Source organism: Myxozyma melibiosi, assembly GCF_037950935.1.
Source record: "Myxozyma melibiosi strain Phaff 52-87 chromosome Unknown BZA70scaffold_1, whole genome shotgun sequence".
NCBI lineage: Eukaryota > Fungi > Ascomycota > Lipomycetes > Lipomycetales > Lipomycetaceae > Myxozyma > Myxozyma melibiosi.
Genome location: NW_027042915.1, coordinates 3,228,966 through 3,255,147, shown reverse-complemented (window position 1 = coordinate 3,255,147; position 26,182 = coordinate 3,228,966). Strand labels below are relative to the sequence as shown.

Below are 26,182 nucleotides of genomic sequence, written 5' to 3'. Positions count from 1 at the left end.
CATTGTGTGGCGGGCAACCGGAAGAAGTGCGGCTCGGATATGTGGCGCGGCGGGCGTCAGCCAGATAAATTGCTACTGCGCTGTGATGATTACAAAGACTAATAAAATGCGGTATTGACCTTTTCTGACAATTTGCTCGCAATCATCCTGCCCCTCTGTGATAATATCGAGTATAAGAAGGCGGGCATCGTCTCGGTTTAGCTGATTATACGCTACAAGATGGTGAAGCGGAAGTCTGAGGACCAGAAGCAGTACGAGTCGAAGTTCGTCGTGTACGATGGCGGGGTAACTCGCATCACCCGCACCAGAACAATCACAAGCTGTCGGTCCTGCTACAGAAGGAAGGTCAAATGCGATAAAACGAAACCGGCCTGCAGTCAGTGCAATGCTATGAACATTAGCTGCGAGTACATGCAGTCGCCTGGTAGTGCGCAGCACAAGGACGATCACAGTCATGAAGCAGCAGTCAAGGTTGAGAATACGGCGAGGCCGGAGCGAGAGGCCGTGAAGAATGAAATTGGTGTGTTCACTGTGGATGTGGACAATGGGGCGCCGCGATATGCCAATATGGCTTACTGGGGAACCATTTTTGGCGATGTAAGTCTTTCTCCAGATACTCGTCAGGTCTTTTGGAAAATTTCTAACGGTGTTTTCTAGGAGCCGTTGATTGGTGGTCTATTAGAGCCCACGATAAAGTGCTGTTCCATACAAAACAGGTCCCCGCGTTCCGCAGAACATGTCTTGGGACAGGCTGCTCGCTATATGCCCGACAAAGCCAGTGCAGACATGTGCCTACAGCTCTACCTTCGTTCCGTTCAACCCTTTTTCCCAATATTCGACCGTCAGTACCTGATAGATCAGTATAAACTGTTTTGGTCGTCTTACAAGCACGAACGATCATTCCCACAGTTTACGTGCATCATATTCACAATATGTTATTGCGCTTGTCTAGCTAAAGGCGAGGAACTTCTTTTTCACCCTAACGAGCCAAAGCTGCGCACAACCAATGAATATCAAGCGGAGATGGACAAGTTCTTAAAAGGTGCTGAGCTTTCTATTAGAAGCTGTGGGTTTCCTGCGCGACCTTCTATTATTCCACTGGCTGCAGCTTGCATAATGCAAGCCGTTATTCATCGCGTCTCGACTATCGATAACACGAGTGAGATTGCACAGCTTGTTCGGGTGGCGCAGCTTATGGGACTTTACCGCGACGCGACGGTGTTCAAGAATCTCAAACTCACCCCTGCAGAGCTCAAGTTACGGCGAACTCTGTGGTTTCATTTGATGTGTATGGACATTAGCGGGTCGCTCCACAATGGGTTACCGCCTACCATTCTGCAGGACAGTCACGATGTCAAGCTGCCGAGTGAAGACGAAGGCTTGGATCAAGATCGCATGGCGCAGATATATGCAAACGGCAAGTACGAGTCACTGAATCTGCTTGGGAAATTGATGCATGAGATATATGGGCTACGCAAGGTGACCTCGGCACAATTTGATGAGTTGGTGAAGGAAACCACGAGGTTTGAGCTCAAGATCCATCAGAGGATTGAAAAGATTCAGTCCTTCAAGTTTGAGGAACGGCATCCGGAAATAAGTCTAGCGACTCTAAAAGGGCTCCAAAAGCTTTTCTGTTCTTCGTTTGAACTGCTGTGCTCGAGGATTTTCTGCCTGCTTTACCATCCGAGTTTCGCTTGCTGGAACATGAAACGCACTGAGCTGATACGAGCGGCAATGAAGGTGCTACGCCTTTATGACTCCACGTCTGAACTGCCTCACCTGGTGTCGTACTTGTGGTACATACGCTTCGGAAGACCTCTGCACAGCTTTGTTTTGCTGCTAAGAGACATCTATCAGCGTCCTGATGACTATGTTCATGAGATTGGCCGCGAGGTGGAGGGTATAGATGGCCGGATTTTGACGGTGGAGAAGGGTATTGCAGAGAGCGAATACTTGCAGCTTCATACGTTGTCATCTCAGGCAGCCGAGCAATGGAAGTTGTTGTTGAGGGTGAAAGATTTTGTATGGAACTCTTTACCTCCTGAACGGATTTTGAAAGCGAGAGCCATGATCCCGGCGAGACTACGGTTTGCGACTGGACTAGAACAGTTGGAGAAGGATACAAAGGAGGGTGGGAACAGACTAGGAGGTGATGCAGGAGATACGTCTGAGTCTGTTTCCCCAAATAACAGCAACGTGAGCTGTGACGATACTCCTCATACAGTCGCGAGCGACTCCAGTGTTGCTTCTGGAGAAGCTGGAGAGAGTGGAATGGCGACTGTTTCTGAGATTGAGGCGCCAGTCATACTTGATTTTCCTGATCTGACGGGTTTGACCAGTGATGATATGGTTCAGCAGCTACTGAACCTTGACTCTTGGAACATTGACTGGAACAATTTGGGTATCGATGGAATATGAATTTGATTAGTCTATTGTACAGTATAAATACGAAATGAGTTATGTGTGTTAATAAATATCTAATTACAGTAAAACAGTAAACTGAGACCAAGTCAGATTACTACTGATTCGTAAGGGGGATCACATCTACGTGCACGTTATAAGGTTATGATTTACGTGGCGTTCAATGACTGGATTACGGTGCATCGTTTAAAGGCTTGAGTGATAATCTCCAACTATGGCTGTATTGTAGATGCGATAGCCTGAGCGGTAGTAGTTCTAGGCGATAACGAGAGTATGTGGGCAGAAGACTGAATAGTCGCAGACTGAATCAAACTGAGTTGTCTCAATCTAACCTACAGTACTCGGTTTAGGAAACATCGATCTCGGTCCATCCGACGAGGCTAGAAGTGTGGAGTCGTCTAGTTGCTGCACAGGCCATGAGAGATATTGGCGGTTTAAAGCGCCGAGCGCGAGTGGATCTTTCAATCAAGACTCGGTGTGGGTCGGCGTGAACAAGGCGAGAACTACTGGTTCGTTTGCTGATTTTTCAGTTCTCTCGTTCGACTCAGTTGCTGCCTACTGCTGAGCAGCTTCCGTTGCTTTGAACTGCGGCAATAAACGCAAGTCAAACATCAACCACCTAGATAGTCAGCTCTTCAAGAAAACATGGAGTAACAGTCCACGTAAAAAATAAGTCAGCCCGCCGGCGGAAATGCAGGTCACGGGATTTGGGGTAAGCTCCGGCGGCGAGGTCGGGTCCGTGTTAGAGGGCGACTCATAGTCTCGGAGTTAGCTTATCTTGCTACTCGCTGCCTGAGTCGTCTGCTTTTTTATTGGTCGCGCGCAAATACGGGCATAGACCATGGCAGGGCTTTGACGGCAGGCTTGGTGCTCGATTGTTCTGCTTTGAACCGCGTCTGAGCTTTGAGCCGGCGTCGGTGGGTGATTTGGCGGTGGAAGCGTATTAAACACAGGAAACCGCCGCCGGGATGCAAAACAGTCTGGTTGGGCTTATCAACGTTCTTAGTCTTAAAGTTTAAATGCGCCCTATCTTATTAGGGTGTTTTATTCACTACTGTTTCTGTGTAGTAGTTTGCCCTAATCTCAGTACTCGGTGCAGCTAAAACAGCACAGATCAGTGCCATAGAAACCCCCTAATGGCACCCTCTCCAAGAACCGCGACTCACGCACCTCTTCTTTCTCCAAAGCCAAGCTCACCTTCCTTTCCATACTGCGTTCATACTTCTTCTATTCTCAAATCCTGGCACCGCGCAGCTTTCACCGTCTTCCCCGGTTTCAGAGTTCGCGATCCTCCAGAGAATAGCTCCTTAGCCAGAAGGAAGTTTTAGTCCTTATCGGGAACAGTTCGACCCTTCGACTAACAACATGGCTGGAGAGAAGGAGCCTCTCATCCAGACCACCGAGAAATATGCGGAAGTTTCTTCAAGCGGCAGCGATGTATCGACCGAGAAAGATGTAGCGGCCGTCACTGTCACCGACGAGTACAGCCACCTCGTGCCGCGCGAGGCCAATATTCTTAGAGAACAGACCGCGCTCAAATCGAACGATGTTGGGTTTTTCAATCTTTACCGATACGCGACCTGGTGGGACTTGACCCTCCTCGTGTTTGCAGTATTCTGTTCAATAGCCGAAGGCTGCGGTCGTCCCCTCATGACCGTCGTCTTTGGAAGCGTCACCGAAACATTCACCAGATATGTCTCTCAGAACCGCATGGGATTTTACAACGGCGACCATTTCGAGTTCTACAACGGCACCAGCAGCTACGATTACTACAACAACTCCACCGGTACTTACGACTTTGAATACATTTCCCCTGATGAATTTCAGAGAACCGTTAACTATCAGGTTCTGTAAGTGATCTATTAACTTCTAATCATCATATCAAGTACGAGTATCTAACTTATCCTATGAAGGTACCTTGTCTATATCGGTATCGTCGATATCGTCGTCTCCTACTTCTCTGTCTACATTTTCATTGATCGCGGTCAGCTCCTCTCTGGTCGTATCAAAGAGCGCTACCTTGCTGCCACCTTGCGCCAGAACATCGGGTACTTTGACAAGCTCGGCTCGGGCGAAATTACAGTCCGCATCGCGGCTGATACTCTTCTTATCCAGGAGGGAATGTCTGAGAAAGTTGCTTACTGCATCGGTCAGACTTCCATGTTCCTTGCTGCTTTTGTCGTTGGTTTTGCCAGAGCATACAAGTTGACATTCATCATGGTCTCGATCGCTATCTTCATTTTGGGAGTCTTCGGAATCGTATTGAACAGAATGTCTGTGTACTACGCCGAGGCTCTTGGAGGCTCATCTAGCGGTGGCGCCGTTGCTGAGGAGTCTCTTTCGAGTATTCGTAATGTCCAAGCATTTGGAATTCAGGAGAGACTGGCTGCCCGCTATGATGTATTCCTAGCCATCAGTGAGAGATGGGCCCTTCGAGCTGGTGTTGCTTTGGTGAGATTATGTTTTCTTTTTTTAATTCAGCTTGCGGTCGTGCTAATATTGGTATAACAGGGTATCACTACTGGTCTGATGTGGCTTGGTGTCTACAGCAACGACGCCCTTGGATTCTGGCAGGGTGCGCGTTTCATTAGAAGCGGCGAGATTAGTGTTGGTGACGTCGTCTCGACACTGATGGCCCTTATCTTAAGTACCTACGCTTTGTCCAACATGATTCCTCACTTCCGATCAATCACTACCGGTATCGGAGCATCGCGCAAGATTTTCGCCACGATTGACAGAGACTCGCCTATCGACTCGTCTTCGCCTGACGGAATCAAGCTCGAGAATGTGACGGGTGACATCGAGTTGAGAAACGTTCGTTTCATCTACCCTTCTCGTCCTGACGTTGCTGTTCTCAACGACTTTAGCTTGAAAATTCCTGCTGGAAAGACAGTTGCTCTTGTTGGAGCATCCGGCTCTGGAAAATCTACCATCATTGGTTTGCTGGAGCGGTTCTACCGCCCGCTCGCCGGTGATGTCTTGATTGACGGCGTTGATGTCAAGGATCTCAACATCCGCTGGCTTCGACAACAGATTGCTCTTGTCTCTCAGGAGCCATCGCTGTTCTCTTGCTCGATTTACGAAAACATTGCCCATGGATTGATTGGTACAAAGTACGAGTATGCTTCGGAGGCCGAAAAGCGTAAGCTTGTTATAGAGGCTTGCGAGCAGGCTAATGCTATGACTTTCATCAACACATTCCCCGAGGGTCTTGATACCAGTGTTGGCGAGCGTGGTTTCCTGATGTCTGGAGGTCAGAAGCAGCGTATTGCTATTGCTCGCGGCATTGTCTCGAACCCCAAGATCTTGCTGCTTGACGAGGCTACATCCGCGCTCGATACAAAGAGTGAGGGTGTCGTTCAGGAGGCTCTTGACCGTGCGTCAAAGAACCGTACTACTATTGTGATTGCTCATCGTCTGTCTACTATCAAGGATGCTGATAAAATCATCGTCATGCGTCGCGGAGTCATCGTTGAGCAAGGCACACATGACGAGCTTATCGCCAAGCAGGGAGACTACTACCAGCTTGTCGAGGCTCAGAGAATCGAGAAGCAGAAGGAGAAGTTGAACAAGGCAATTGCAGGTGAAGAGCAGGATGACTCTGAAGTCGACAGTGACGAGGATGCTCTTGACATTGTCGAGAAGCAGCTTACGCGAATCAAGACTGCGAAATCGGTCTCGAGCATAGTTCTCGCAGAGACACCGGCAAAGAAGGAGGTCAACGCTGGTGATTTCTCGCTTGGTACTTGTCTCAAGTTCTTGTATGAGCTCAGCGAGGAAGATAAATCCATCAACCTCTCGGGAGCTTTGGGTTCATTGGCCACCGGTGTCTCCTACGATCTCATGGGTCTTTTCTTCGGCAAGTGTGTCGAGGCCTACGGCGTCGGTCCTAATGACTATGACTACATGACTCAGCAGATTGCGATCTATGCCGGTTTGTTCTTCATGCTTGCGGTTATACAGATGTTCATCACCTCCATCTCCTGGGGATGTTTTGCTCTCTCGACGCAGCGTCTTGTTCGTCGTATTCGCCTAAGAACTTTCAGAAATATGATGCGACAGGACATCAGCTTCTTTGATCGTGATGAGAATACTACCGGTTCGCTTACCAGTATGCTTTCGCAGGATGCTCAGTTTGTTGAGGGTTTTGGAGGCGCCACGTTCGGACAGGTCATGAACGCGGGAATGATTATCTTCACGGCAATCATTTTCTCTCTGATCATTGCCTGGAACTTGGCGATTGTCTGCATTGTCTGCATTCCCGTCGTCATGGGTGCTGGCTTCTGGCGCTTCTACGTCTTGTCAGTTTTCCAGAACACGACCAAGAAGTCCAACGAGGCTGCCGGAAGCTACGCTTGTGAGGCTGTCTCGGCTATCCGTACCGTCGCTTCGCTGACTCGCGAGGATGATGTTATGGAGAAATACCACCACATCATCGAGGAGCAGGGACTCAAGAGCAAGAATGCCTCGAAACAGTCTGCGCTGTGGTACGGAGTTGCTCAGTCTGTTCAGTTCTTCATCTTGGCTCTGGCTTTCTGGTACGGCAGTACCTTTATCCGCCGCGAGGAATACAGCTTGTTCCAGTTCTACGTCACCTACTCGACCGTCATTGTCGGTGCCGAGTCTGCTGGTATCATGTTTGCGTTTGCTCCGGATATGGGTAAGGCCAAGTCTGCTACTGCAAACATCAAGAAGATGCTCGAGACCACGCCTGACATTGATGTGTGGAGTGAGACCGGAAAGACGCCCGAGAACGTCGAGGGTGATATCGAGTTTGAGAACGTGCACTTCCGCTACCCGACCAGACGACAGGTTCCTGTCCTCCGTGGCCTGAACCTCAAGATTAAGAAGGGACAGTATGTTGCTCTTGTGGGAGCTTCTGGATGCGGCAAGAGTACGACTATCGGACTGATCGAGCAGTTCTACAGACCGCTCGCCGGCCGCGTTTTGCTCGACGGCCAAGACGTTTTGGACTTCAACATCAACCGGTACAGAGAACAGATTGCTCTTGTGCAGCAGGAGCCAACCCTGTACTCTGGAACTATCCGCGACAATATCGAGCTCGGCTCGCCTCGTCCGGTCACCGAGGAGGAGATCTACAATGTCTGCCGACAGGCCAACATCCACGACTTCATCATGTCTCTTCCCGATGGCTACAACACTCTCTGTGGATCCAAGGGTAGCTTACTCTCTGGCGGTCAGAAGCAGCGTATTGCTATCGCCCGTGCTCTTATCCGACAGCCTAAGGTTCTTCTGCTCGACGAGGCCACCTCGGCTTTGGACTCTGAGTCCGAGAAGATCGTCCAGGCTGCGCTAGACGCCGCTGCCAAGGGCCGCACCACCATCGCTGTCGCACACAGACTGTCATCTATCCAGAACGCTGACATTATCTTTGTGTTTGAGGGTGGTCAGGTCGCTGAGCAGGGCACACACCAGGAGCTTTTGGAGAAGAAGGGAAAGTACTACGACCTCGTTCAGCTGCAAGCTCTTGAGGGTGCGTAGAGATGTAAAGAAGTATTCCAGTCACTCATTTCAGTCAGTTTTTGCGAGTTTACAAAGGAAAAGAGGTGTCAATTTTGTTTTTATTTTTAGAGGTTTGACAGTTGATACATTTGTGGTTCCTCTTAGACATACATTCATTTAGTTAGTCTTTCTTTTTGGTATTTCATTTATTTTGTCATTTGGAGGGGACGAGTTGTGGATAGTCAGGTATACAGCATTTTGTTGGGTTGTATAAGGGGTATAGTCATTGATCTATTTGGATACAGAAATAAATAGTCAGTTTTTGAGCGTCGTTTAGTTGTAGGAATTTGTAGATAATTGAGGACAGCACGAGGTGAAGTGAGGGAGTGAAACCCGAACCCAAAATGGGTAGATTTTATTCTTCAATAACTTCAGGTTAATTCACTTATCTCACCTGACACCACAAAACACCGCTACAATGTTCAAAAAGTGAGAATTATAATACTCGCAGTGTATGCGTATTATATATACTAACGTTAGCCTTGCACCTTTTTCTAGATTCACCGCAAAGGAAGACATCCACTCACGAACGAACGTGAAATCATCCGTTCAGAGAGGACTGAAGACCAAGCTGGTCGAGCAGTTCCCCAAACTGGAGAGCGTGATTGACGATATTATCCCCAAGAAAGGACAGCTTATTGTGATCAAATGGTATGAGGATGTTGTTCAGCTTCGATGAGTACAGGAAGCAGACACTGACTGGAGTTGCAAACTTTAGCACTGATCGGCTGTCACTATATACAATGGATAACGAGGTCTTGTTTCTTCAGCGATTCGATGATCCGTTTATCCCCAGTCTTCGTCTGATTCACAAATGTGTGTATATGGAGTTTGAGTATACGCTGGGTCTATATTGCCGGGGAGTAGGTCGAGCTAACAATGGCTGATTGTCTAGATCCAAACTGTTTCCCATCGGTGAAGGTCGACAGAGGTGCTATCAAATTCATACTGTCGGGAGCTAATATCATGGTACCGCGCGCGCCCCTCGATTAATACCTTCTTTCATAGAAGACTGTAAAAGATATATACTAACGCTCTACAACAGTGCCCGGGTTTAACGTCAAAAGGTGCTTCGCTACCGGAGGAGGATTACCCCGTTGGCACAGTGGTTGCCATCTTTGCCGAAGGCAAGGAGACGGCTCTGGCCGTTGGAAAGCTAGCGATGAGCATAGGCGAGATCAAGAAGGTGAACAAGGGAATTGGTATTGAGGTCGAGACTCATCTTGGAGACGGACTGGTAAGTGCACTCTGTTCTGCATCTTAACTTGTGTTCGTCGGATACATGTTTCTAACTTTCAATGCTATTCGTGTAGTGGTCGTTGGAGCTGGACTAAAACCCTGCTTGGATAAATATCACAATGCGGAGTGGAAGGGCAAGATTTGATGCATATATCAAGAGCTTATAAAACTGTACAATATAGTCATGCACAAAAACAACGATCATTCATAGTTTCATTAACATCTCTTTTTTAGAAATTTTTTAAACGAGTCATTATATCAAAATATACATGATGCGAAATGAAGAAATGTCTTCATCACAGTTCAATGCGTTCAAAAAACAACAACGGCGAATTCTTTTGAAAATGTTGATGGTACAGAGAGAACATTGAGGATGCGAACGCAGAAACTGAAACACACGATATAAAAAACTAGCTTTCCACTCAAAACATCGCGTCTCGGTCGTACTTCTTATCTTTCTTGTATTTCAAGTATCTCTTGTAGCCATAGTAGCCACCGCCACCAACGATACCCAGCTTGATAAGGAACCAGAACCAGGAACCGCCCTTCTTCTTCTCCACATCCCGCACAGAGGAGGAGGACGACGAGGGGTGGCTGAAATGGGACTGGACATCGCTGCCACCAGGGAGCACGAGCATGTTGACCTCGACCTCGTTGATGTCGTGGTTCTCCGAAAGCTCGCCTGTCTCGGCCGTGAAACTCAAGTACGAGGTCTGCGGCAGATCAGGCGGGTTGCCCATCTTGAAACAGGTGATGTACTTGCCAGGCTCCTTGTACTCGAGCTCGACTTTGAGGAAGTGACCCTTGACGTACGTGATCTTCATTCTGGTCTCGTGGTTCGGGTTGTGGAGGCCTCGTGCGGAGCACCCAGCAAGCTCATTGCTCTTTCCATCATCGGCCTTGCTGTACGAAGTATGCCCGTCTCCGTACATCGCCATAACGTAAGGGAAAGTCACGCCCGGTCTGTTGTTCTTGTAGGTGTCGATGAAGATTCCAATACCCTCAAAGTTATCCGGTCCTCCAAAGACGGGACCAAGAACGCTCCGATCTTTTGTAAGCCAGATAGCCATACCGTCGCCGTAGAGGTTTCCCTTACCGCTGATCTTGAACTCGAAAATAATCTCAAAGTTGATCGCAGTGAGCGGAAGACGCGATGAGAGGTATCCTGTCTGCCCTGGCCGATCGGACGTCAGACGCACGTACTGATCAGTTCTGACGATGGTATGGCCGCCAAAGTCGTACCACCGCGAGTGTAAGCTGTCGTGCAAGAAAGGAGTCTGAAGACTGAACGTTCTCATGGGGACGCGCTTGATGCCGTTAGGGAAGTCCTCGTTCTCGGTATCTTTGGCGGCATGGGCGCCGAATGTCAATGCCAAAATGGCAATGACAGATGAGAGAGCTCCAAACTTCATTTGTTATAAACGATTCAGGGAGTGATGGCTTGAGAGAATCCGTGGACTGTGGTGTTCGATCTCAAGATTGAAATGATGAGTCGCGTTTAAATAATCGACGACGACGAGCTAGAACAATCAACGAACTGGAAACAAAACCGAGATTGTGCTCTCAATAATACAAGCAGCCGAAATCTCAAGGAATAGTCGCAAGTTCCGCACGCGATCTATGCAAACAAAAGGCCGATGCTGGTCGCGTTTCTGAACCCTCGAGGACGGTGAGAAAGTCATAGAGCGAGTAAAGGCGGTGATGTGGACACTTCTCTGTTTGCGAACCGGCTGATCTCTGAATCGGTTGCAGAATTTGCTGCTGCCGGTCGGTTTGGTTCATGCGGCTGTGTTCGCGTCGCGCTGGCTTTGTCTTCTTATCATGACGCGTCCGTTGCAGACGCGTTGTTGGGCGATTTCCCAGCTTATGCAGGTTTCTTTTTCGCTACAAGAGAACGAGACAGTTGTCTAAAGGAATGAAATATATTTTGACTTGTCTGATTTACGCTTTCAAGGCTTTGATATAGTAAAGTCTACACTCATGTACCGTCCGTGGCTTCCCGCGCACAGGAGATACAGAGGCGATGCTTCTCAGGCAAGAGAAGAGGAAAGAAGAGTGATGAACGGGCGACTCGCTGATAGCCAGGTGCGTTTTTGACTGTGCTTTACTACCCGCTTTTTGCGATATAGACTCACTCTTTAAGACAGACTACAGCGAGGCCTCGTCAAGAAGGCTTTCGGTCCGACAATGGTAGAACCCCTATAATGACATCAACCTCCGCTACGGCTCAGGTCGCATATCCTTCAGGCCCGCTATTGTCCAGTTATATTCCAACATCAATTCGACCGAATGGACTTTCTAATATGAGTACTGCTCGTCCAAAGAAGCGCTCATCAGATGGAGATAATCGGGCGAACTCGTCTACCCCCAGCACTCCGGCTAAGCGCTCCAGGCCGCTAGCAGAGAGATCAGGGAACATGGATCGCTCGGCAAGAAGGGACAGGTCAGAGTCTACAGGACTTGGCTATTCTTCTGCGAGTCAAGATATTATCAGCCTTTTGTCTGATGACGAGTCTCAGCTGCCGCAATCGAACGATATGCGTGAGAACGCGAGTCAAGAAATCATCTCCCTTCTATCTGACGACGAGTCTGAGCTGCCGCAATCGAGCAATATGAATGAAAGCAGTCAAACATCGTTGGTATCCGAACAAGATACCGCCAGCTCGATTGACCCATCTCTCGATATATATGATGGTTCAAGTGAAGATAGAAACTCGAGATCCTCAGACTTTGACGAGAGTGAAGATGAAGACAGAAGTTCCTCATTATTCGACGAGAGTGAAGACGATGAATGGTTTTCAAATCATGAAGACGAGTCAGATTTAAAATACTCTTCGTCTAAGTTTGACTGGGGAAAATACTGGAGAAGACACTGGAGAGAATACCGGAGAAATTGGGCACTCACAGATTCGGAAGAAGACTCTGACCGTGACGGAAGTGACAGAGGTCACTTTAGCGGCGGTGATTACGACGACAACAGACTCGAACCGCGTAGGTGGAGGGAGGATGACCCCAGCAAATTACACGCAGAGACACACGGTGCAACGCGGGATATCGACATCAGTCGGATCGACAATAAACTGAAGAACTTCATGGACTTTAGCGTGTCTCAGTTTCAGACAAAGTCAAAGACGAGAGGCCGTCCGAAGATTTACAAGAAAGGTATCCCGAGACTTCGAGATATTGCGTTCAACGCAGTAGCGACACACTCCACTTCACTGACCCCCGCGCTCTTGCAATGCGTCGGCTTCGAGCCACTTGGACATTTATTGTTTGACACCCTTCTCAAGAGTCAACGGATAAGTTTGAGACTTTACAAGACATTCGTGGACGTCTACTCTGCAGAACTTGCAAATAGAGGTGCGGCCTACAAGAGAAGGCTCTCGGGAAAGGCGGATCAGAAAGCCTATAACCGGTACAACCGTCAATTCCACTGGAACAGTATTCCAGGAAACTTGACCAAGGAGCTCGAAGGAAGCTTGAAATGGCTCGTGTACTTGGAACTATCAGATACCGCTGCAAACGCCAGCGAATCGCTCTTATCGATCGTCCATATTCCAATGCTGGCGGCTCTGCAGCTTACGGTACGGCCACGTACAGCAACAAAATCTTCTCCGTGGTCGGTTCTGAATGATCGAATGCTGAAATCATTTGCCACGTCTATGGAGCTCGACAACAAATGGCAATTTCTACGCGTCCTCATCATCGATGTGATAGGCGGAGGCGGTCAGTCACCGCGTGCAATAACAAGAGATGGGCTACGAAGTATACTCTCAGTTCCGAATCGAATACGATATCTTGAATGCGCAAAGTCTTGCATCCCGGTAGTGGTGTGCCGAGAGCCCGTCATACCACAAGATCCCGCTCAATTTTCGTCGAAAGCCGGCGCCCCACTCGGTTGGACGAGGATCAAAACGTTCAGAACCGAAGACCCCAAGACCTGCTCGCTACCACTGAAGTATAACCGGGTGCTCCAGATAATTGACGAAAAGAGTCTGCAACTACCGGACCTAAGTCTGTGCTTTGCTGAAGAGGAGAGCGCGCACTCCAAATCGGCGGATGAGATATTAGGCTCAAAGGATTCCCAGGATTCCCATTATATCCTTGACGGGATAATTCTAAGACGGGACAACCGAATGCAAAAGCAGCAGACCACACCTCAGCCTGAGCTCGAACGACGCAAAAGAGAGTCTATTATTCGAAAGGGAGTCACCGTAAGGCACAGAGTGGATATGAATAGCCTACTTGATTTGTAATATTTGGTAGTGGGGCCTTTTCTGGTTGAACCTGGTGTGCAAATAAGAGTGTGATGAGCGGAAAAAAGAGAAGCCTTGTTCCCGTTTTCTTGGGTTGTGCCTTGTGCCCTTCAAGCAACCTCTAAGCCAGGTCCCGCCTTATCCACCAAGGTTTTTAGCGAGGTCGGTGTCCTTCTATGACCGTTCCATTTGGCTTTTCTGTTCTTTCCACGCGGATAGGGATGTGACTGGATGTTCCTTCGGATTACGAGAGAATATCCGACTTGTGATTATTCGTGCTCCGCTCTCAGCGGAAGCTAGAAATAGTCGCGTTTACAACGACCATACAGTTCTTCCAGGAAAGACAACGACTAGGAACTTTTTGTGCTGAATCGGCATATAAATTCATAATTACAAAGAAAAGTCGTCAAAATAAATTGCAGTAGATACCAGTTTAGAGTCAATGTACAAAAAGCAGGAAGGAAAGGATATGAAAACCAGCACTGACCGACCCACACCAGATTTGGAACTCGGACGAGGAGAGATTTCAGCACATCACAGCAAGAGAAGCAGCGCGTGTATCTTGACCGGCAAAGCTGCCGTGTCAACACAGTGGAAAATCAACGCCAGTCCGGAAAAGAAAAAAAAAGACCGAAAAGATATGACCTGAAAGTCAACCAGCAGAAAACCAATAACTCCTATTCTACCCAAAAGGCGCCGCAAAACAAAACGAAACGCAAACCAAAAACGAAATATCAGAAACCTGGAAAAGCACGCGGGAATAACAAAACAACACAGAAAGCAAAAGCAAAAGCAAACGAAGGAAAAGAAGAGGCGAAGAAAGATATAGCTGGTTAGACTAGGATTGTATCGATTTTCATTTTTTCAAGCATCATGGCGCCCTCTGCGGCACCGGCACTAATCACGCTGCCTTCGTCACCGCTGTCGTCGGCTTCCTCGTCGGTGGACCGGTTGTATGGCTGATAATGTTTGCCATAGTGCCCGTTTGACGAGGAGGACGAGTTTGTGCGTCCGTAGGATGATATAGGCGATGGCGAAGATGACCTGCTGTTGTATGACTGCGACGGACCTGGCGCGTTCATGCTCTTCATAGAGGCCGACGCGCTGAGGTATGAGTTGTTGTCAAGCATGCCTCTAGGAGTAGCATTCGTGGTGTTCTGCATATGAATCGGCTGTGGAGGAGGAAGGACAGAAGACTGGGTCTGCACGTAAGTGGGCCCAGAATACTCGTCGTACGCCAATCTGTGATATACAGGAGCTGCCTGCTGTGCTTCGTAGTTGTGGGCGTCCTGATAGCCAGACGTCTGTGATGCGATCTGGGCTGCAAACGCTTCCGGGGCATACGCGGCTGTGACAGAGGTAGACAGGGCACCATGACCGATCGACCCAAGACTGGAGCCGCGAGAGTGACTCTGATTGATTCTGATCTGGTGGTCTCGGTCGGTGTGATAATGGATGCTGTCGCGCCGAGGTTTGGAAATGCCGCCTGGATTCATGCGGGTCGGAGATGTGGAGGCGGACGAAGAGGATGTCGTTGCGCCTGCTGCAGCAAGAGGCCGCGCAAGCTTGCTGTGTGCGATTTTGTCGTGGACTACGTCCATGTCGGATGAGGGCCACTTCTTGATGAGCCGTTGCACGCGCATTCTAGAGATAGATATCAGCACCGGTGCCTTGTTCAAACGATACAGATATGCATAGAGAAGGTGTAGATCGGGAGGAATTATTAGACGGAGCTTACCGTGCACAATCTTTGTCGACGCCTAGTTCTTGACCGACTAGCCGCCAGTCAACTGAACCGCTTTTGTATGTATAGGCCACTATGAGGGTATTGACGGCACTGACAATGTCGGAGTTGGACATAGTGGACGACAGGAAATAGTAGTGCGAAGGGAAGAAGGCAGGAAGGTGGAAGGGTGGGGGGAAAGCTGACAGATAGGTAGAAACAGGACAAGGAGTCGGGGATGGGAGCGAAACAGAACAATGAGAGAGGAGGGAGCAGACGCGGTCGTATATCAATGGTGGCGGCGGAAGCAATAGGAAATAGAAATAAGTATGAGGGAAAAAATAACTACAGAACTGATCAACGGTGTACTGGGGGAGTTCAGAAGGCTAGCCGGACTGAGGAAGGTTAGGAAATGACAGCTCCTGTAGAGGGACGCAGCCAACTCAAAAAGACGATCGTCAGCATTCGAACCGAACAGGAAGTCGAGCAACCCTTTGACTCGTGAGCGGGATCGGCGACACAAATCCGCGCGGGCTGCGAACAGCTCGCGAACTGTTTACACCCCTGAGCCACTCACTGTCATTCCGACTGACGTCTATCCTTCGCGCCGTCGATGATGTGCACTCGGTGCGGCGGGCCCCCCTTGTAGGGAAGAGAGAGGGGAGGAGGAGGAGGAAAACCCATCGCCACGCAGGTGTCCGTCTGTCCGGCTGCCATGAGAAGGTGCCAGATCCCAGCCCAGATTTGGTGACAGCGGCCGGTTTGCTTTGGGCCAGAGACAGAGACAGCTGGTGGTGGTGGCAGCTGGTACGCAGAACGAGCTCTATCACGTCACACCTCGGCCGAAACCTGTTTCCCGTTCCGTGGCCGCCTCACAATGCGCCCATCCCGTCCCTGCCCTTCAGCCGTTCCGGTAGTCGCAGGAAATGTCTACCAGACGCTGATTCAGACGCACGCCAATTCGTCGCGTACCACTGCCGGTCGCACGACACTGCCACAGGCGATCGGTTGCGATCGGCGGAGCGGGAAGAGTACGCGTCGCGTGGGCGGCGGGCACAGCGTTATGCGGAACAGTCGGGCTAGGGCTTCTGAGAACTCTAATCGCAGTTCCTTATTTCGGGTTCCGTCACTGCTTCTCCGTCTCTGTCTCTGCCGTACCTGCGCCGTGACTGGTTCGGCTCGGTAGTGCTCTTGCTCTCCGGCGCTCAGCCAGCTCGGCCGGCCCAGGGAAGCTGTCAAACCGGCGTGGATTTTGTCGACAACACCTTCCTCGCCTTTTTTAGCTGCATGCATCGCGACCTGCATTTCTAGCTGTACGCTCTCGCCCCCGGAATATGGATCCTTCTGGCTCGGAGTCCGAAAACGGATTCTGGATCCGTTTATAGATGTCCTTATTGTCCTGTCACAAGCCAGGCACCTGTTGCGACAAGGACCGAAGCAGAGGTACTAGAGTGTGAATCCCAAACCAGCGGTTCATCATCTGTTCACGTCTACGCTTCCAGCCGGGCTTCCATTGTGTCGTTCTCTACGCGTGTCAGGCTGAGACAGCTGTCCGTGATGTTCTGGTAATGAGACTAAGCGGGGTGCAAAATGAGTGTCATTGATCCATTGCCGATGCTCACAGCGCCAATTGTTTGTTGCGTATCGGCAGCATAACGAGAGAGCACATTACGAGACAAAGGTCATTGTGGGTTATCAATCCTCTGTGTTCCTGTCGTTGTCTGCACGGCTGTTCTCCCTCCGTCCCTTCTGCAGCTGCAGCCATCACATGCCTGGTCTCTGGTCAACTTTCATTTCAACCCATGTTAAATATAGCCTTCTACGTCTGTCATTTATTACACAGAATAGCAGATCCAACACAAACACAGACGCACGTATCGAGAAATAGGGGGCATCGAAAGTGATAAGCCGTTCTATGCTCTTTGTGTAATTTCGCTACGCAACGAATGTCCACCGTGATGAATCGATGCACGTACAAATCCACTCCAGCTATCTCACACCGCTGTGGATGGAGAAGAACGAGCCAAATGTAAACAAAAGTCAACCGCAAGCCAATCCTTACAAATGCGAATACAGACTCATTTTCACGTCTGTACCCACGTTAATTTACGCCTCGGATTTCGTAGTGATTTTCAGTCGTATAGTCCGCGCGACGCCGGTCTCTTTGCTTTTGTTGCGACCAGCGAGTGAGGAAGAATGCAGATCAGCGCAATTTACATAGGATTGTGTGTGGCCTCTTGATGCCTTGTTTTTTCTTTTTTCTGGCGTTTGTTTTCAACGCTCATGACGTAGGTCCCGACATTGCCTGAACTACCTCATCGCACCGCGTAGTTAGAGTAATTTGATAGCCGTGACAAGTTCGATCGCTTTACTTAACCACGCCTAACCTCAATTTCGGCCGTAAATCGTGCCCGAAATAGTCGTATATTAAACACTGAAAAACGATTGTTCTTCAAAAGAAATCAAAGGTGTGAATAACTACTCGTCTAGATCGGAGTTTCGCGGCATGCGAGTCCGGAGTAAGATATATGCTTGGTGGGCTTCTTGTTTGCGACGTCATATCATCGAGTTGGTTAACGAAGCTCAGGCAGCCTTGTATGTTCCGCGTAAATGCACTATAGGAGTGGTCCGAATCAATTCCAGCGGGATATACAAAGCGATCCACATCTATATTGTGGCTTTGCACTTTGTATCCATCTTTGTGCTGATCCATAGAGTATTTCTGGTTTATTTTATGTTTCATTTCTGCTTTAAGGTCGCTCGACTACCGGAACCGTAAACTTGTGAGCGAGCAGTGCGCCTGAACATCCCGAGAGCTCTTTCTTGTGTGAAATAGAACGAGGCGCGTCAGCGCTCACATAACGCACTCAACGACTGATAGATGTAACGCAGTATGCTCGGTCGAGTAACAACTGACCTGTAATATTTCCTACAGGGCGTGAAAAGACACCATTCACAAATATCGGCGATTGGCGTCGCTGCTATCTAAAGGGTGCCGTAATCACAAAAGGGGGCAAATGCTTAAGAAGCAGATATTGCTGGGCTTACTACTCAGCTAGACTCTATCAATTGCAAATCTAATAACAATCGACTGAGCGCTGTCTGAATGAATTACAAGCGAACAGGCGCAGGTCGTCGCGGTGTTTACTGACCTATCGCTATCTAAACTGTGATCAGACCCAAACCCTCGAATCTGTTTCACGACGAGCCAATTAATCAGAGTTATCAGCAGCTTCCCAATCAATAACGAGCCCATCGAGCAGAAGAGCTGTTCTTGGAAGAGCATGCACGCCAACCCACTCAATTGACGCCATTCAGCTTTGTAATAACAGCATATTCTCACGTAAATAATCCGGACTCAGTTAGTGGATATTCCGTAGGCAGGAGCAGGCATATAGATGCCGCCATCAGCTACTCTCATTCTCCTATCAGCTCCAAGCCGAGCTCAGACCCTCCGTGCAGTATCTTCCGGAAGCTGGCCCTTCGGGTGCTGCGACTGGTCAACTATAATTGCTCGAGTCCCCTCGGTGTATCCTCTTCTTCTTTCTTCCCTAGCTTCAGCCCTCAATTGTTCGCACCCGTCCAAGTCACAAACAAGTCTCAATGGCCCCTCTTACTCTTTACTCCAACCCCGTCGGCCCTAACGGTTAGTAGTCAAATGTCTTCCTTATCAGCTCTCATTGATTAGAGTGCACTGTTCGGCAGCGTCGAACAGGAGCGTGCTGCTCTTTAAAACTCCGGGAAGATGTAATTCCATTTACTGACACTCAATTGCAGGCTGGAAGGTCGCTCAGGTCCTTTGCATGCTCGGTCTCGAGTTCGAGACCGTCATGAAGGACTTTGGTGATGCCGAGAACGGTGTCAAGCACCCCGACTTCTTGAAGATCAACCCCAACGGTCGTATCCCGGCTCTCGTTGACCACACCGCTGACGTGAGTACTGCAATTTCATCCATCTGACCGTCAATTGCTTTCGACAGTAGCTGACTTTTTCCTTTTGTGACTTGCAGGACCTCGTCATCTGGGAGTCTGGTGCTATCATCATGTACCTTGTCAAGAAGTTCGACAAGGAGCACAAGCTCTACCCCGAGGGACTTAAGGAGCAGGCTCTCGTTGACACCTGGGTATGTTTCATAGATTCCACGTACTTGTTAGTAGAAAGTAAGTGCCTGTACTGACCTGTCGTAACCAGTTCTTCTACCAAATGGCCAGTTTCGGACCTTACACCGGACAGGCTGTCTGGTTCAAGGTTCTGATCGAGAACAAGGAGCCCTACGGAACTGAGCGTTACGTCGGCGAGGTCCACCGTCACCTCAAGGTCCTCGAGCAGCAGCTCACCCTCCCCGACTCCCAGGGCTGGCTCGTCCTCGGCAAGTGCACCATTGCCGACCTGTCGTTCCTGCAGTGGGTCCGCTTCCTTTACAGACTCGGAATCGACACCGAGAAGGAGTACCCTGCTGTCCACAAGTGGAAGGAGGCTATGCTCGCCTTCGACGGCGTCAAGGCTTCGACCGTTGGTGAGGTCTGGGTTCCCGCATAAATGTGTAACTGATGACGTGTGGATGTGACCTGCGGTATATAGTGAACGTAATCATAAATACAGAAGGTTTCCCACGAAGTGATCTCGTAGTTGAGGGCGGAGGGCAGAGCAGGAGGTTCCAGGGTCCGTTGAGATATATATATATATTCGAGAACAGTGAACTGGTCTCCATCGGCTTCGGTAGCGGGCTGCAGTCGCGCGTACAAGCGCGTACGATCCCGATCAGATCAGATGGGGCCCGACTAATCCGAGAGTCTGGATCCCTACGCTATCAAGACGCTTTTTCTTCTATCTTGCTCTCCAACTCCTGCCAATTGACTTCCTAACTGTACTATTACGTAGAATAAAACTCGCATTCATTCACATGCGCAGGTGGCTTGCGCAAGCCTTGCGCGAGTCGAATCCGAAAGTGCATACAGCTCGAGAGCCACGTAATGAGCAGCCAAGTAGTCGCCCTCGGATCTTGTTTCGCATTTCCTATAAGCTTTCACTGCAACTCCTGCCCTGTCTCGTGCTTCGCAAACGGTCGAAGATCAATGCCAATACCGTCGCGCTGCTCGATCGATCGACCAGAAAGTAACCGTGGTGGGCAGTGTGGGAGCAGGATAGGGTTGACGTCAGAACGTCAGTCTTGCTTCTCCCGCCTCACTCCATGCACATTGCGCTTCCTACACCGGCTCTCCTCTGACTGTCGTCATTGCAGATTATTATAAAGAGATCTACCTGCCCACTGCTCAGACGCAGGTTTCTAACCACATATATTCTGTTTTAGCTTTTCTATATTCTGCGTTGTTTTCTTGAATCTTCGTGCTACAATCGTCAGTACACATTCGAAAAAAATGTACAGACTTCCTACCGTCACACGCTCTCTTTCTCGCGCCGCTTCTCGGCGCACGGCTCGATGCACTACATACTCGCAAGTCTACAGATTCTCTACCACCGCTACAGCTTGGGCGAAAGCGAAACCGCTGGCTCCCACTGAATCAGAAGAGATTGTCCGCAACGAGAGTATCACCGAGAACCCGACCGCTCCCGCTGCGGATATCCCCAATACCCCCCAACCTACCGAAGCAGAAGACATTGTGCACAGCGACCGTGATGGTGATGTGACGCTTGATGACCTCAAGCGGGTCTCAAAGACTACGGATCTTGATCCCGAAAAGCTCAAAGAGCAAGCCAAGAAGTCGTTCTACAACAGCAGTACAGATCAAACCTCCTCCGGTTCAATGGGATCAACCACCGGTCGCAAGTTCAGCGACATTCAATCTGATGTGTATGATGTTGTCATTGTCGGTGGAGGAGTATCGGGACTTACTCTGGCCGCAGCATTGAGTTAGTTCCCCTCTTTTTGGTTTCTCTTTTCTCGCTTTTCTATCTTCAATTCTGTCAATGCTACGCGTCTCAATTCTCTTTTTGTCTATGCAGGCGGGCTTGGAGAGTTACGTAAACATTATATCATGGAACACGTAATTAATAGCTGTTTTTCTTTTTTCATCTTAGAGGCTTCGCCATACACATCCGCCCTGAAAGTAGCCCTGATCGAGGGAATGTCGCTTGCGCCCGCCACCAAATGGGATCCATCTCCCGACCAATTATCGAACCGGGTATCGAGCATCACGCCAGCTTCGCAAGCCTTTTTGCAAAAGATCGGGGTTTGGGATTACGTCTACCCCGAGCGAGTGCGCCAGTATGATGATATGCGAGTCTGGGATGGTGTATCTGGCGCGCGGATCCAATTCGATTCATTCCAGCTCGACGCCGCCGGAGCGCCGATGGCCTACATGACAGAGAACCTCAATCTACAGCAGGCCCTTCTGGAATCTCTTGCAGAGGCTCCTGGCGACAACCAGGTCAAGATTTTCGACAGCACCAAAGTTGAGCAAATAACAAATTCAACTGATCAGCTCGATGACGTCGATCTTTCGTCATGGCCTGCAGTGAAGCTCTCGAACGGCTCGACACTACGGGCAAGACTACTGATTGGTGCCGATGGCGTGAATTCTCCAGTCAGATCGTACGCCGGCATCGAATCCCGCGGCTGGGATTACGGACAGCATGGATTGGTCGCGACGTTGACGATGGAATGGGACGATCGACAAGATATCGCCTGGCAGCGGTTCTTGCCGACCGGCCCAATTGCGCTACTGCCAATGCCGGGTGGGAAGGCAAGTCTGGTTTGGTCTACTACTCCCAAGCTTGCTGCTCATCTCAAGTCGCTTGACCCCAAAGCCTTTTGCACACTGGTGAACGCTGCCTTCAGACTGGAGCTTGCAGACCTGAACTATCTTTACACCCGATCAGACCCAGAAGAAATCGAAGCCGAGTTTGAGTGGAGAGATGGCATGCTGCCAATGGAGGACGAAGGAGCGAAATTCCCTGTCCGGGTAGTCGAGGTGCAGGAAAACACGCGAGCGAGCTTCCCTCTTCGCATGCGGCATTGCGACTCCTACGTCGCTCCCCGGGTCGCCTTGGTCGGTGACGCGGCTCATACTACGCACCCACTGGCTGGTCAGGGGCTGAATCTGGGACAAGGGGACGTCGCGTCTCTGATGTCTGTTATCGAGCGGGCAGTCGTACGAGGCGCGGATATCGGAGACGAGGTGGTTTTGCAGGAGTACTGGGCAGAGAGATATCCGGCGAATCATGTAATGCTCGGAGTCGTTGACAAGCTTCAGAAACTGTATTGCACGGACTCGAAGCCTGTTGTCGCACTGAGATCTGCCGGGTTGGAAGTTGTTGCTAGCATGGACTGGATTAAGAAGCTGATTATGAAGCAGGCTACAGGTATATAAAGATGGGTGAGAGGCGAAGGCCCCATATTAGCTGCTTCTTTAGTTGTATATAGATTTGTCAATCCTAGATTAGTTCAAGAAGTAGTCTTCGGGCTCATTTTTAGAACTAGTTCTGTAGATCTACTGAGCTGCAATAGACAGATACACGTTCCAAAATATACCAACTAATGACCTGACCAACATCCGACGTTCTACCGGCAGATACACCAAACTGATGTATGTAACAATCGGCCATAGTTTCATCGAGCTTGTTTGAATATCCGGGAGATCCTTTCAGAGACAAACGTTAGTCTCAAGTGTTTACGATGATAGGCAATTACACTTACACTCTGCACTTTCTGACGCGCATACGAAGGGTCGCCTGTTCTCATGTACGTGAAATACGCGACAAAGATACCGTTCATAACAGTCGAAAGTAGACTCTCGGTGAGCACTGTTTTTATCAGTACATTGCCGCGTTGCAATTCGTCTTTCGTGGCGGCCTCTTTCTCCTTCTTTGCCTCCTTAGATTCGGGTGCAGATGTATCAGGGACCTTGACAACAGTAGGATATCTCTTATCAAGAAAGGAGTTCCATAAAAGAAACACGGGTGTATAGAAAAGTGCCCATGACGCAAAGACAATCACGGTGAAGAAGTCGAGCTTTGCAAAAAGAGTCTAACGTAAACTATCACGTTAGCTTTGCTTGTCGCCAGGCGCGCTGCTCCCAGCTGATCATAAGAACAGGGGGTAGTTGATCTCACGTGGTAACTGCTGTGATCATACGATGATATAGCTTGACCAAGAACGTTTCCAAATCCTCGGAGAACAAATGCCTGTAGTGAATTGAAGGCGAAGACAGAGAGTGCGGGCGCCATTCGTATATTTTGTGATGGGCTCCGGAGGGGGCCTCGAGCAGTGGATAGTGATCTGAGTGTGTATCCCACTGACAACCAAAAAATCGTCTCTGTGTTCTCGCCCTATACCTCTCTTTGCTTGATTGACCAACCCTCAAGAAGCCTATGTGATCAACAAAAAACACCCCCTTGTTCACACACAGGCACCTGACGAAGTGATAAGCCCAGGTCCGCGATGTGTTCGGGATCCGTGGGGCGCTATTTAAGGTTTAGATGTTCAACGTAAGCAAACAAGGGTTCGGTAGTAAACTTTGTTTTGCGGCGAAGGAAAATTTTGTGAGCAAAACTCCCAACGAGCAGGAGAAAAATGGTAAATCCTGCCTTGCAGTCTTTGTACACGAGCAACCGGAAGCTGATCGAGATATACAGAGATGGTTGCTAAGAAATCAGGACAGAAGGCTAAGAGTGAGTTATTGTGAAGAGTATGACGCTGTGATGCTGTGCAGACCTGCTAACGAGTTTGTGGTTTCGTTGCTTATAGAGCCAACAGCGTCGACATCCAAACCCGCTGAAAAGAAGGCGGTTGCCGCAGTCTCGGCCCCTGCTGTCGTCGAGAAGGAGTCGAGTGAGAACGAGGCTGAGATCTCGCTGGGTGTTGATAGCGAGGACGACAGCGAATCTGGCGAATCTGAAATGTACGCTGGATTCGGAACTGACGAGGATGATGAAGATGAGGAGGGAAGCGGAAGTGATGACGAGGATGAGAGTATTGAGGGAGCGAGCGAGGTCGAGGACGACGACGATGAGGAGGAGGACGACAAGTCTGGCAAGAAGAAATCAGGTGTCTCGACTGAGAAGGAGGAGGAAATCAAGGGCAAGATCGCCGCTGCGGCCGCATCAAAGAAGGGCAAGAACGACGGACCAGAGAAGCCGGGCGTGCTCTACATCGGACGCATTCCCCACGGTTTTTACGAGAAGCAAATGCGCGCTTATTTCTCGCAGTTTGGAGATATCACCCGTCTGCGATTATCGAGAAACAAAAAGTCCGGTGCGTCAAAGCACTATGCCTTCCTTGAGTTTGCGTCCCGCGACGTTGCCCAGATCGTGGCAGAGACCATGAACAACTACCTGCTGTTTGGCCATATTCTTAAGGTCTCTCTTATTCCAGAGGAGCAGGTTCACGAGAAGACGTTCGAGGGCAGCAATAGAACGTTCAGAGCGATCCCGAGAACGAAGATCGCACAGTTGAAGCACGACAGAAAGCGCACGAGCGAAGAGACAGACAAGCTGGTTGGACGGGAAGAGAAGCGCCGGAAAGAGAAGCAGGATAAGCTGAAGGCTTTGGGAATCGATTATTCGATCCCGGCGTCGAAGCAGAAGGTGAAGTCGCATTGACCGGGTTGAAGCTACTGGAAACGGAAATAAGAGGTTTCACGGGTGTATAATGGGTTTTTGATTAATACAAAATAAAAGTTTGCAAGTTCCGTATGAGCATATGCTAATCAACTTTCGTCCATCCTGTCTGGCTCGCACTGAAAATCTATTATATTCAGGCATCCTGCCATATGCTATACAGCGCCACATGCGAATTTTCTTTAACGATACCAAATGGCACACTTAAACAATGCAGATAAACAGCTAAATACCCGAGTCGCTCTTCACTCTGTCTTCTTTTCACTTTCGCTCTTGACAGCAGACTCGGAGCTCGACTTGCTTGTATCTTCGGCGGCAGGCTTGCCAGACTTTGCCTTCACCTGCACCTTTGCCAGTTTCTCACTCCGTATGTATACCACACCCTGGACTGATTTAGTCAAGATATAAACCACAGTCCCCTTAATTGCATAGTCGACAACCATAAACCAAACCGCAACTGACACGCTGCCCTTTGGAGCAGAAGTCAGCGACAAAACCCACTCGATCCACCCAGGGAACATCCCTTTAGGCAGCCAAAAGACTGGCGCTTTGCGGTACTTTATCCGGACTAGGAATTTCAATCCGGTTGTTGAAACCCAGACAGCCCTTCGGACCTGGACTTTGAAGAACGCTCGCTGCGCGCCGAGCCCAGCGTCTATCGGATTCAAGCAGTCAGCCGATTGTCCCAATCTCACTCACTAAAAAATAAAGGGTAAAAGAAGATCCACATACTCAATTTCTCCATCTCATCTTTCAGCTTATCCATTTTGCGGTTCAGCTTGGCCCAGGTAGCAAACTCATCTTGCGCGCTGACGCCGCTTATTTCAGTACCAAGCGCAATTGCCGCTTTTTGCACTTCGCGCAACTTCTTCTCTTTTTTAGAAGCAGGTGATGGTATCAGCGTGACCCATAAAGTCCATGCCTGCGCGAAGATAGTCAAGTTGTTAGCAAAGTAAACCGCAGAGAGGGTTGTCGAGAATCGCGCAAACTTACCAATTCGCCGATATTATCTGATCCGATGGTTGCTATTATGGCGTTGATAACCACCACAAATATGACTGTCCATAATACGGAAAACATTGCGAGAAGATTATATGTGTTTGTTTGACGGCAGCAGGGTGCTGGCTTTGGTCCTGAACAGCTGCCGAGTGTCGAGTCTGATCTGTAGATAGCGGAAATAGGCCGACGACGACGATCTATTCAGCAGACGGTTATCCAATTTCGCACTAAACAACTCAAACACTGCAAATAACACTGAAATTGCAGCAGGTTCCAACAAGGAAGCTCAATGATTGTGGATGAGTACCTCGACAATGGGCATCTGGGGACCTCATAAGCGTAACCTCAGATGGCCATCGCCAGAACCTTAATCGACACCAGTCCCTTACTGAATGTATACCATCACAAGCCCCAAACCACAAGTCAGCAATTAGGGTTATTA

The 26,182-nt window shown here is 49.4% G+C and overlaps 11 protein-coding genes across 11 annotated transcripts; 7 read left to right on the top strand and 4 right to left on the bottom strand.

The window, feature by feature from the left end:
- The first annotated feature begins 8 nt into the window (after positions 1 to 8).
- BZA70DRAFT_273492 (uncharacterized protein) lies at positions 9 to 2,519 on the top strand. Its single transcript, XM_064911834.1, has 2 exons — positions 9 to 597; positions 658 to 2,519. The coding sequence occupies exons 1-2, from the start codon at positions 220 to 222 to the stop codon at positions 2,416 to 2,418; spliced, it is 2,139 nt and encodes a 712-aa protein (XP_064771373.1). The 5' UTR covers positions 9 to 219; the 3' UTR covers positions 2,419 to 2,519.
- A 1,399-nt stretch (positions 2,520 to 3,918) lies between these two features.
- Positions 3,919 to 7,911, top strand: BZA70DRAFT_229983 (P-loop containing nucleoside triphosphate hydrolase protein; the record flags this gene model as incomplete). The annotated part of the gene is made up of 3 exons (XM_064910238.1): positions 3,919 to 4,160; positions 4,335 to 4,872; positions 4,933 to 7,911. Coding segments are annotated over 3 exons (3,759 nt in total), but the record flags the coding sequence as incomplete, so codon positions are not given.
- Positions 7,912 to 8,362: 451 nt separating this feature from the next.
- On the top strand, positions 8,363 to 9,278 carry BZA70DRAFT_287648 (uncharacterized protein; the record flags this gene model as incomplete). Its single annotated transcript, XM_064913970.1, has 6 exons — positions 8,363 to 8,373; positions 8,443 to 8,595; positions 8,663 to 8,760; positions 8,840 to 8,913; positions 8,990 to 9,181; positions 9,258 to 9,278. 6 exons carry the CDS (start codon positions 8,363 to 8,365, stop codon positions 9,276 to 9,278), a joined length of 549 nt encoding a protein of 182 aa, XP_064771371.1.
- Positions 9,214 to 10,915, bottom strand: BZA70DRAFT_45215 (legume-like lectin family-domain-containing protein). The gene has a single exon (XM_064915129.1). The coding sequence runs from the start codon at positions 10,593 to 10,595 to the stop codon at positions 9,606 to 9,608; it is 990 nt and encodes a 329-aa protein (XP_064771370.1). The 5' UTR covers positions 10,596 to 10,915; the 3' UTR covers positions 9,214 to 9,605.
- A 20-nt stretch (positions 10,916 to 10,935) lies between these two features.
- Positions 10,936 to 13,439, top strand: BZA70DRAFT_309066 (uncharacterized protein; the record flags this gene model as incomplete). Its single annotated transcript, XM_064914873.1, has 2 exons — positions 10,936 to 11,268; positions 11,313 to 13,439. The coding sequence occupies exons 1-2, from the start codon at positions 11,164 to 11,166 to the stop codon at positions 13,437 to 13,439; spliced, it is 2,232 nt and encodes a 743-aa protein (XP_064771369.1). The 5' UTR covers positions 10,936 to 11,163.
- An 833-nt stretch (positions 13,440 to 14,272) lies between these two features.
- On the bottom strand, positions 14,273 to 15,299 carry BZA70DRAFT_265625 (uncharacterized protein; the record flags this gene model as incomplete). Its single annotated transcript, XM_064910976.1, has 2 exons — positions 14,273 to 15,083; positions 15,178 to 15,299. 2 exons carry the CDS (start codon positions 15,297 to 15,299, stop codon positions 14,273 to 14,275), a joined length of 933 nt encoding a protein of 310 aa, XP_064771368.1.
- A 3,466-nt stretch (positions 15,300 to 18,765) lies between these two features.
- On the top strand, positions 18,766 to 19,701 carry BZA70DRAFT_233791 (glutathione S-transferase C-terminal-like protein; the record flags this gene model as incomplete). Its single annotated transcript, XM_064910275.1, has 4 exons — positions 18,766 to 18,808; positions 18,940 to 19,094; positions 19,172 to 19,285; positions 19,354 to 19,701. 4 exons carry the CDS (start codon positions 18,766 to 18,768, stop codon positions 19,699 to 19,701), a joined length of 660 nt encoding a protein of 219 aa, XP_064771367.1.
- Positions 19,702 to 20,927: 1,226 nt separating this feature from the next.
- On the top strand, positions 20,928 to 22,493 carry BZA70DRAFT_234633 (ubiquinone biosynthesis monooxygenase COQ6; the record flags this gene model as incomplete). Its single annotated transcript, XM_064910304.1, has 2 exons — positions 20,928 to 21,033; positions 21,202 to 22,493. 2 exons carry the CDS (start codon positions 20,928 to 20,930, stop codon positions 22,491 to 22,493), a joined length of 1,398 nt encoding a protein of 465 aa, XP_064771366.1.
- Positions 22,494 to 22,553: 60 nt separating this feature from the next.
- Positions 22,554 to 23,554, bottom strand: BZA70DRAFT_45569 (uncharacterized protein). The gene is made up of 3 exons (XM_064915131.1): positions 23,236 to 23,554; positions 22,820 to 23,149; positions 22,554 to 22,763 (listed from the first exon to the last, which is right to left on the bottom strand). Exons 1-3 carry the CDS (start codon positions 23,347 to 23,349, stop codon positions 22,614 to 22,616), a joined length of 594 nt encoding a protein of 197 aa, XP_064771365.1. The 5' UTR covers positions 23,350 to 23,554; the 3' UTR covers positions 22,554 to 22,613.
- Positions 23,555 to 23,696: 142 nt separating this feature from the next.
- On the top strand, positions 23,697 to 24,797 carry BZA70DRAFT_273471 (uncharacterized protein). Its single transcript, XM_064911833.1, has 2 exons — positions 23,697 to 23,793; positions 23,870 to 24,797. The coding sequence occupies exons 1-2, from the start codon at positions 23,760 to 23,762 to the stop codon at positions 24,721 to 24,723; spliced, it is 888 nt and encodes a 295-aa protein (XP_064771364.1). The 5' UTR covers positions 23,697 to 23,759; the 3' UTR covers positions 24,724 to 24,797.
- BZA70DRAFT_309062 (CHD5-like protein-domain-containing protein) lies at positions 24,798 to 26,160 on the bottom strand. The gene is made up of 3 exons (XM_064914872.1): positions 25,735 to 26,160; positions 25,474 to 25,663; positions 24,798 to 25,396 (listed from the first exon to the last, which is right to left on the bottom strand). Exons 1-3 carry the CDS (start codon positions 25,819 to 25,821, stop codon positions 24,987 to 24,989), a joined length of 687 nt encoding a protein of 228 aa, XP_064771363.1. The 5' UTR covers positions 25,822 to 26,160; the 3' UTR covers positions 24,798 to 24,986.
- Between the last annotated feature and the right edge of the window lie 22 nt (positions 26,161 to 26,182).

Coding starts and splice junctions, on each gene's coding strand:
- BZA70DRAFT_273492 (XM_064911834.1), top strand. CDS start 220: ATGGTGAAGCGGAAGTCTGAGGACCAGAAGCAGTACGAGTCGAAGTTC. Junction 598..657: donor GGGGAACCATTTTTGGCGAT/GTAAGTCTTTCT, acceptor GGTGTTTTCTAG/GAGCCGTTGATTGGTGGTCT.
- BZA70DRAFT_45215 (XM_064915129.1), bottom strand. CDS start 10,595: ATGAAGTTTGGAGCTCTCTCATCTGTCATTGCCATTTTGGCATTGACA.
- BZA70DRAFT_45569 (XM_064915131.1), bottom strand. CDS start 23,349: ATGGCGCCCGCACTCTCTGTCTTCGCCTTCAATTCACTACAGGCATTT. Junction 23,150..23,235: donor ATGATCACAGCAGTTACCAC/GTGAGATCAACT, acceptor AGTTTACGTTAG/ACTCTTTTTGCAAAGCTCGA. Junction 22,764..22,819: donor CGCGTCAGAAAGTGCAGAGT/GTAAGTGTAATT, acceptor TGTCTCTGAAAG/GATCTCCCGGATATTCAAAC.
- BZA70DRAFT_273471 (XM_064911833.1), top strand. CDS start 23,760: ATGGTTGCTAAGAAATCAGGACAGAAGGCTAAGA. Junction 23,794..23,869: donor ATCAGGACAGAAGGCTAAGA/GTGAGTTATTGT, acceptor CGTTGCTTATAG/AGCCAACAGCGTCGACATCC.
- BZA70DRAFT_309062 (XM_064914872.1), bottom strand. CDS start 25,821: ATGTTTTCCGTATTATGGACAGTCATATTTGTGGTGGTTATCAACGCC. Junction 25,664..25,734: donor CAGATAATATCGGCGAATTG/GTAAGTTTGCGC, acceptor ATCTTCGCGCAG/GCATGGACTTTATGGGTCAC. Junction 25,397..25,473: donor AGATGAGATGGAGAAATTGA/GTATGTGGATCT, acceptor TGAATCCGATAG/ACGCTGGGCTCGGCGCGCAG.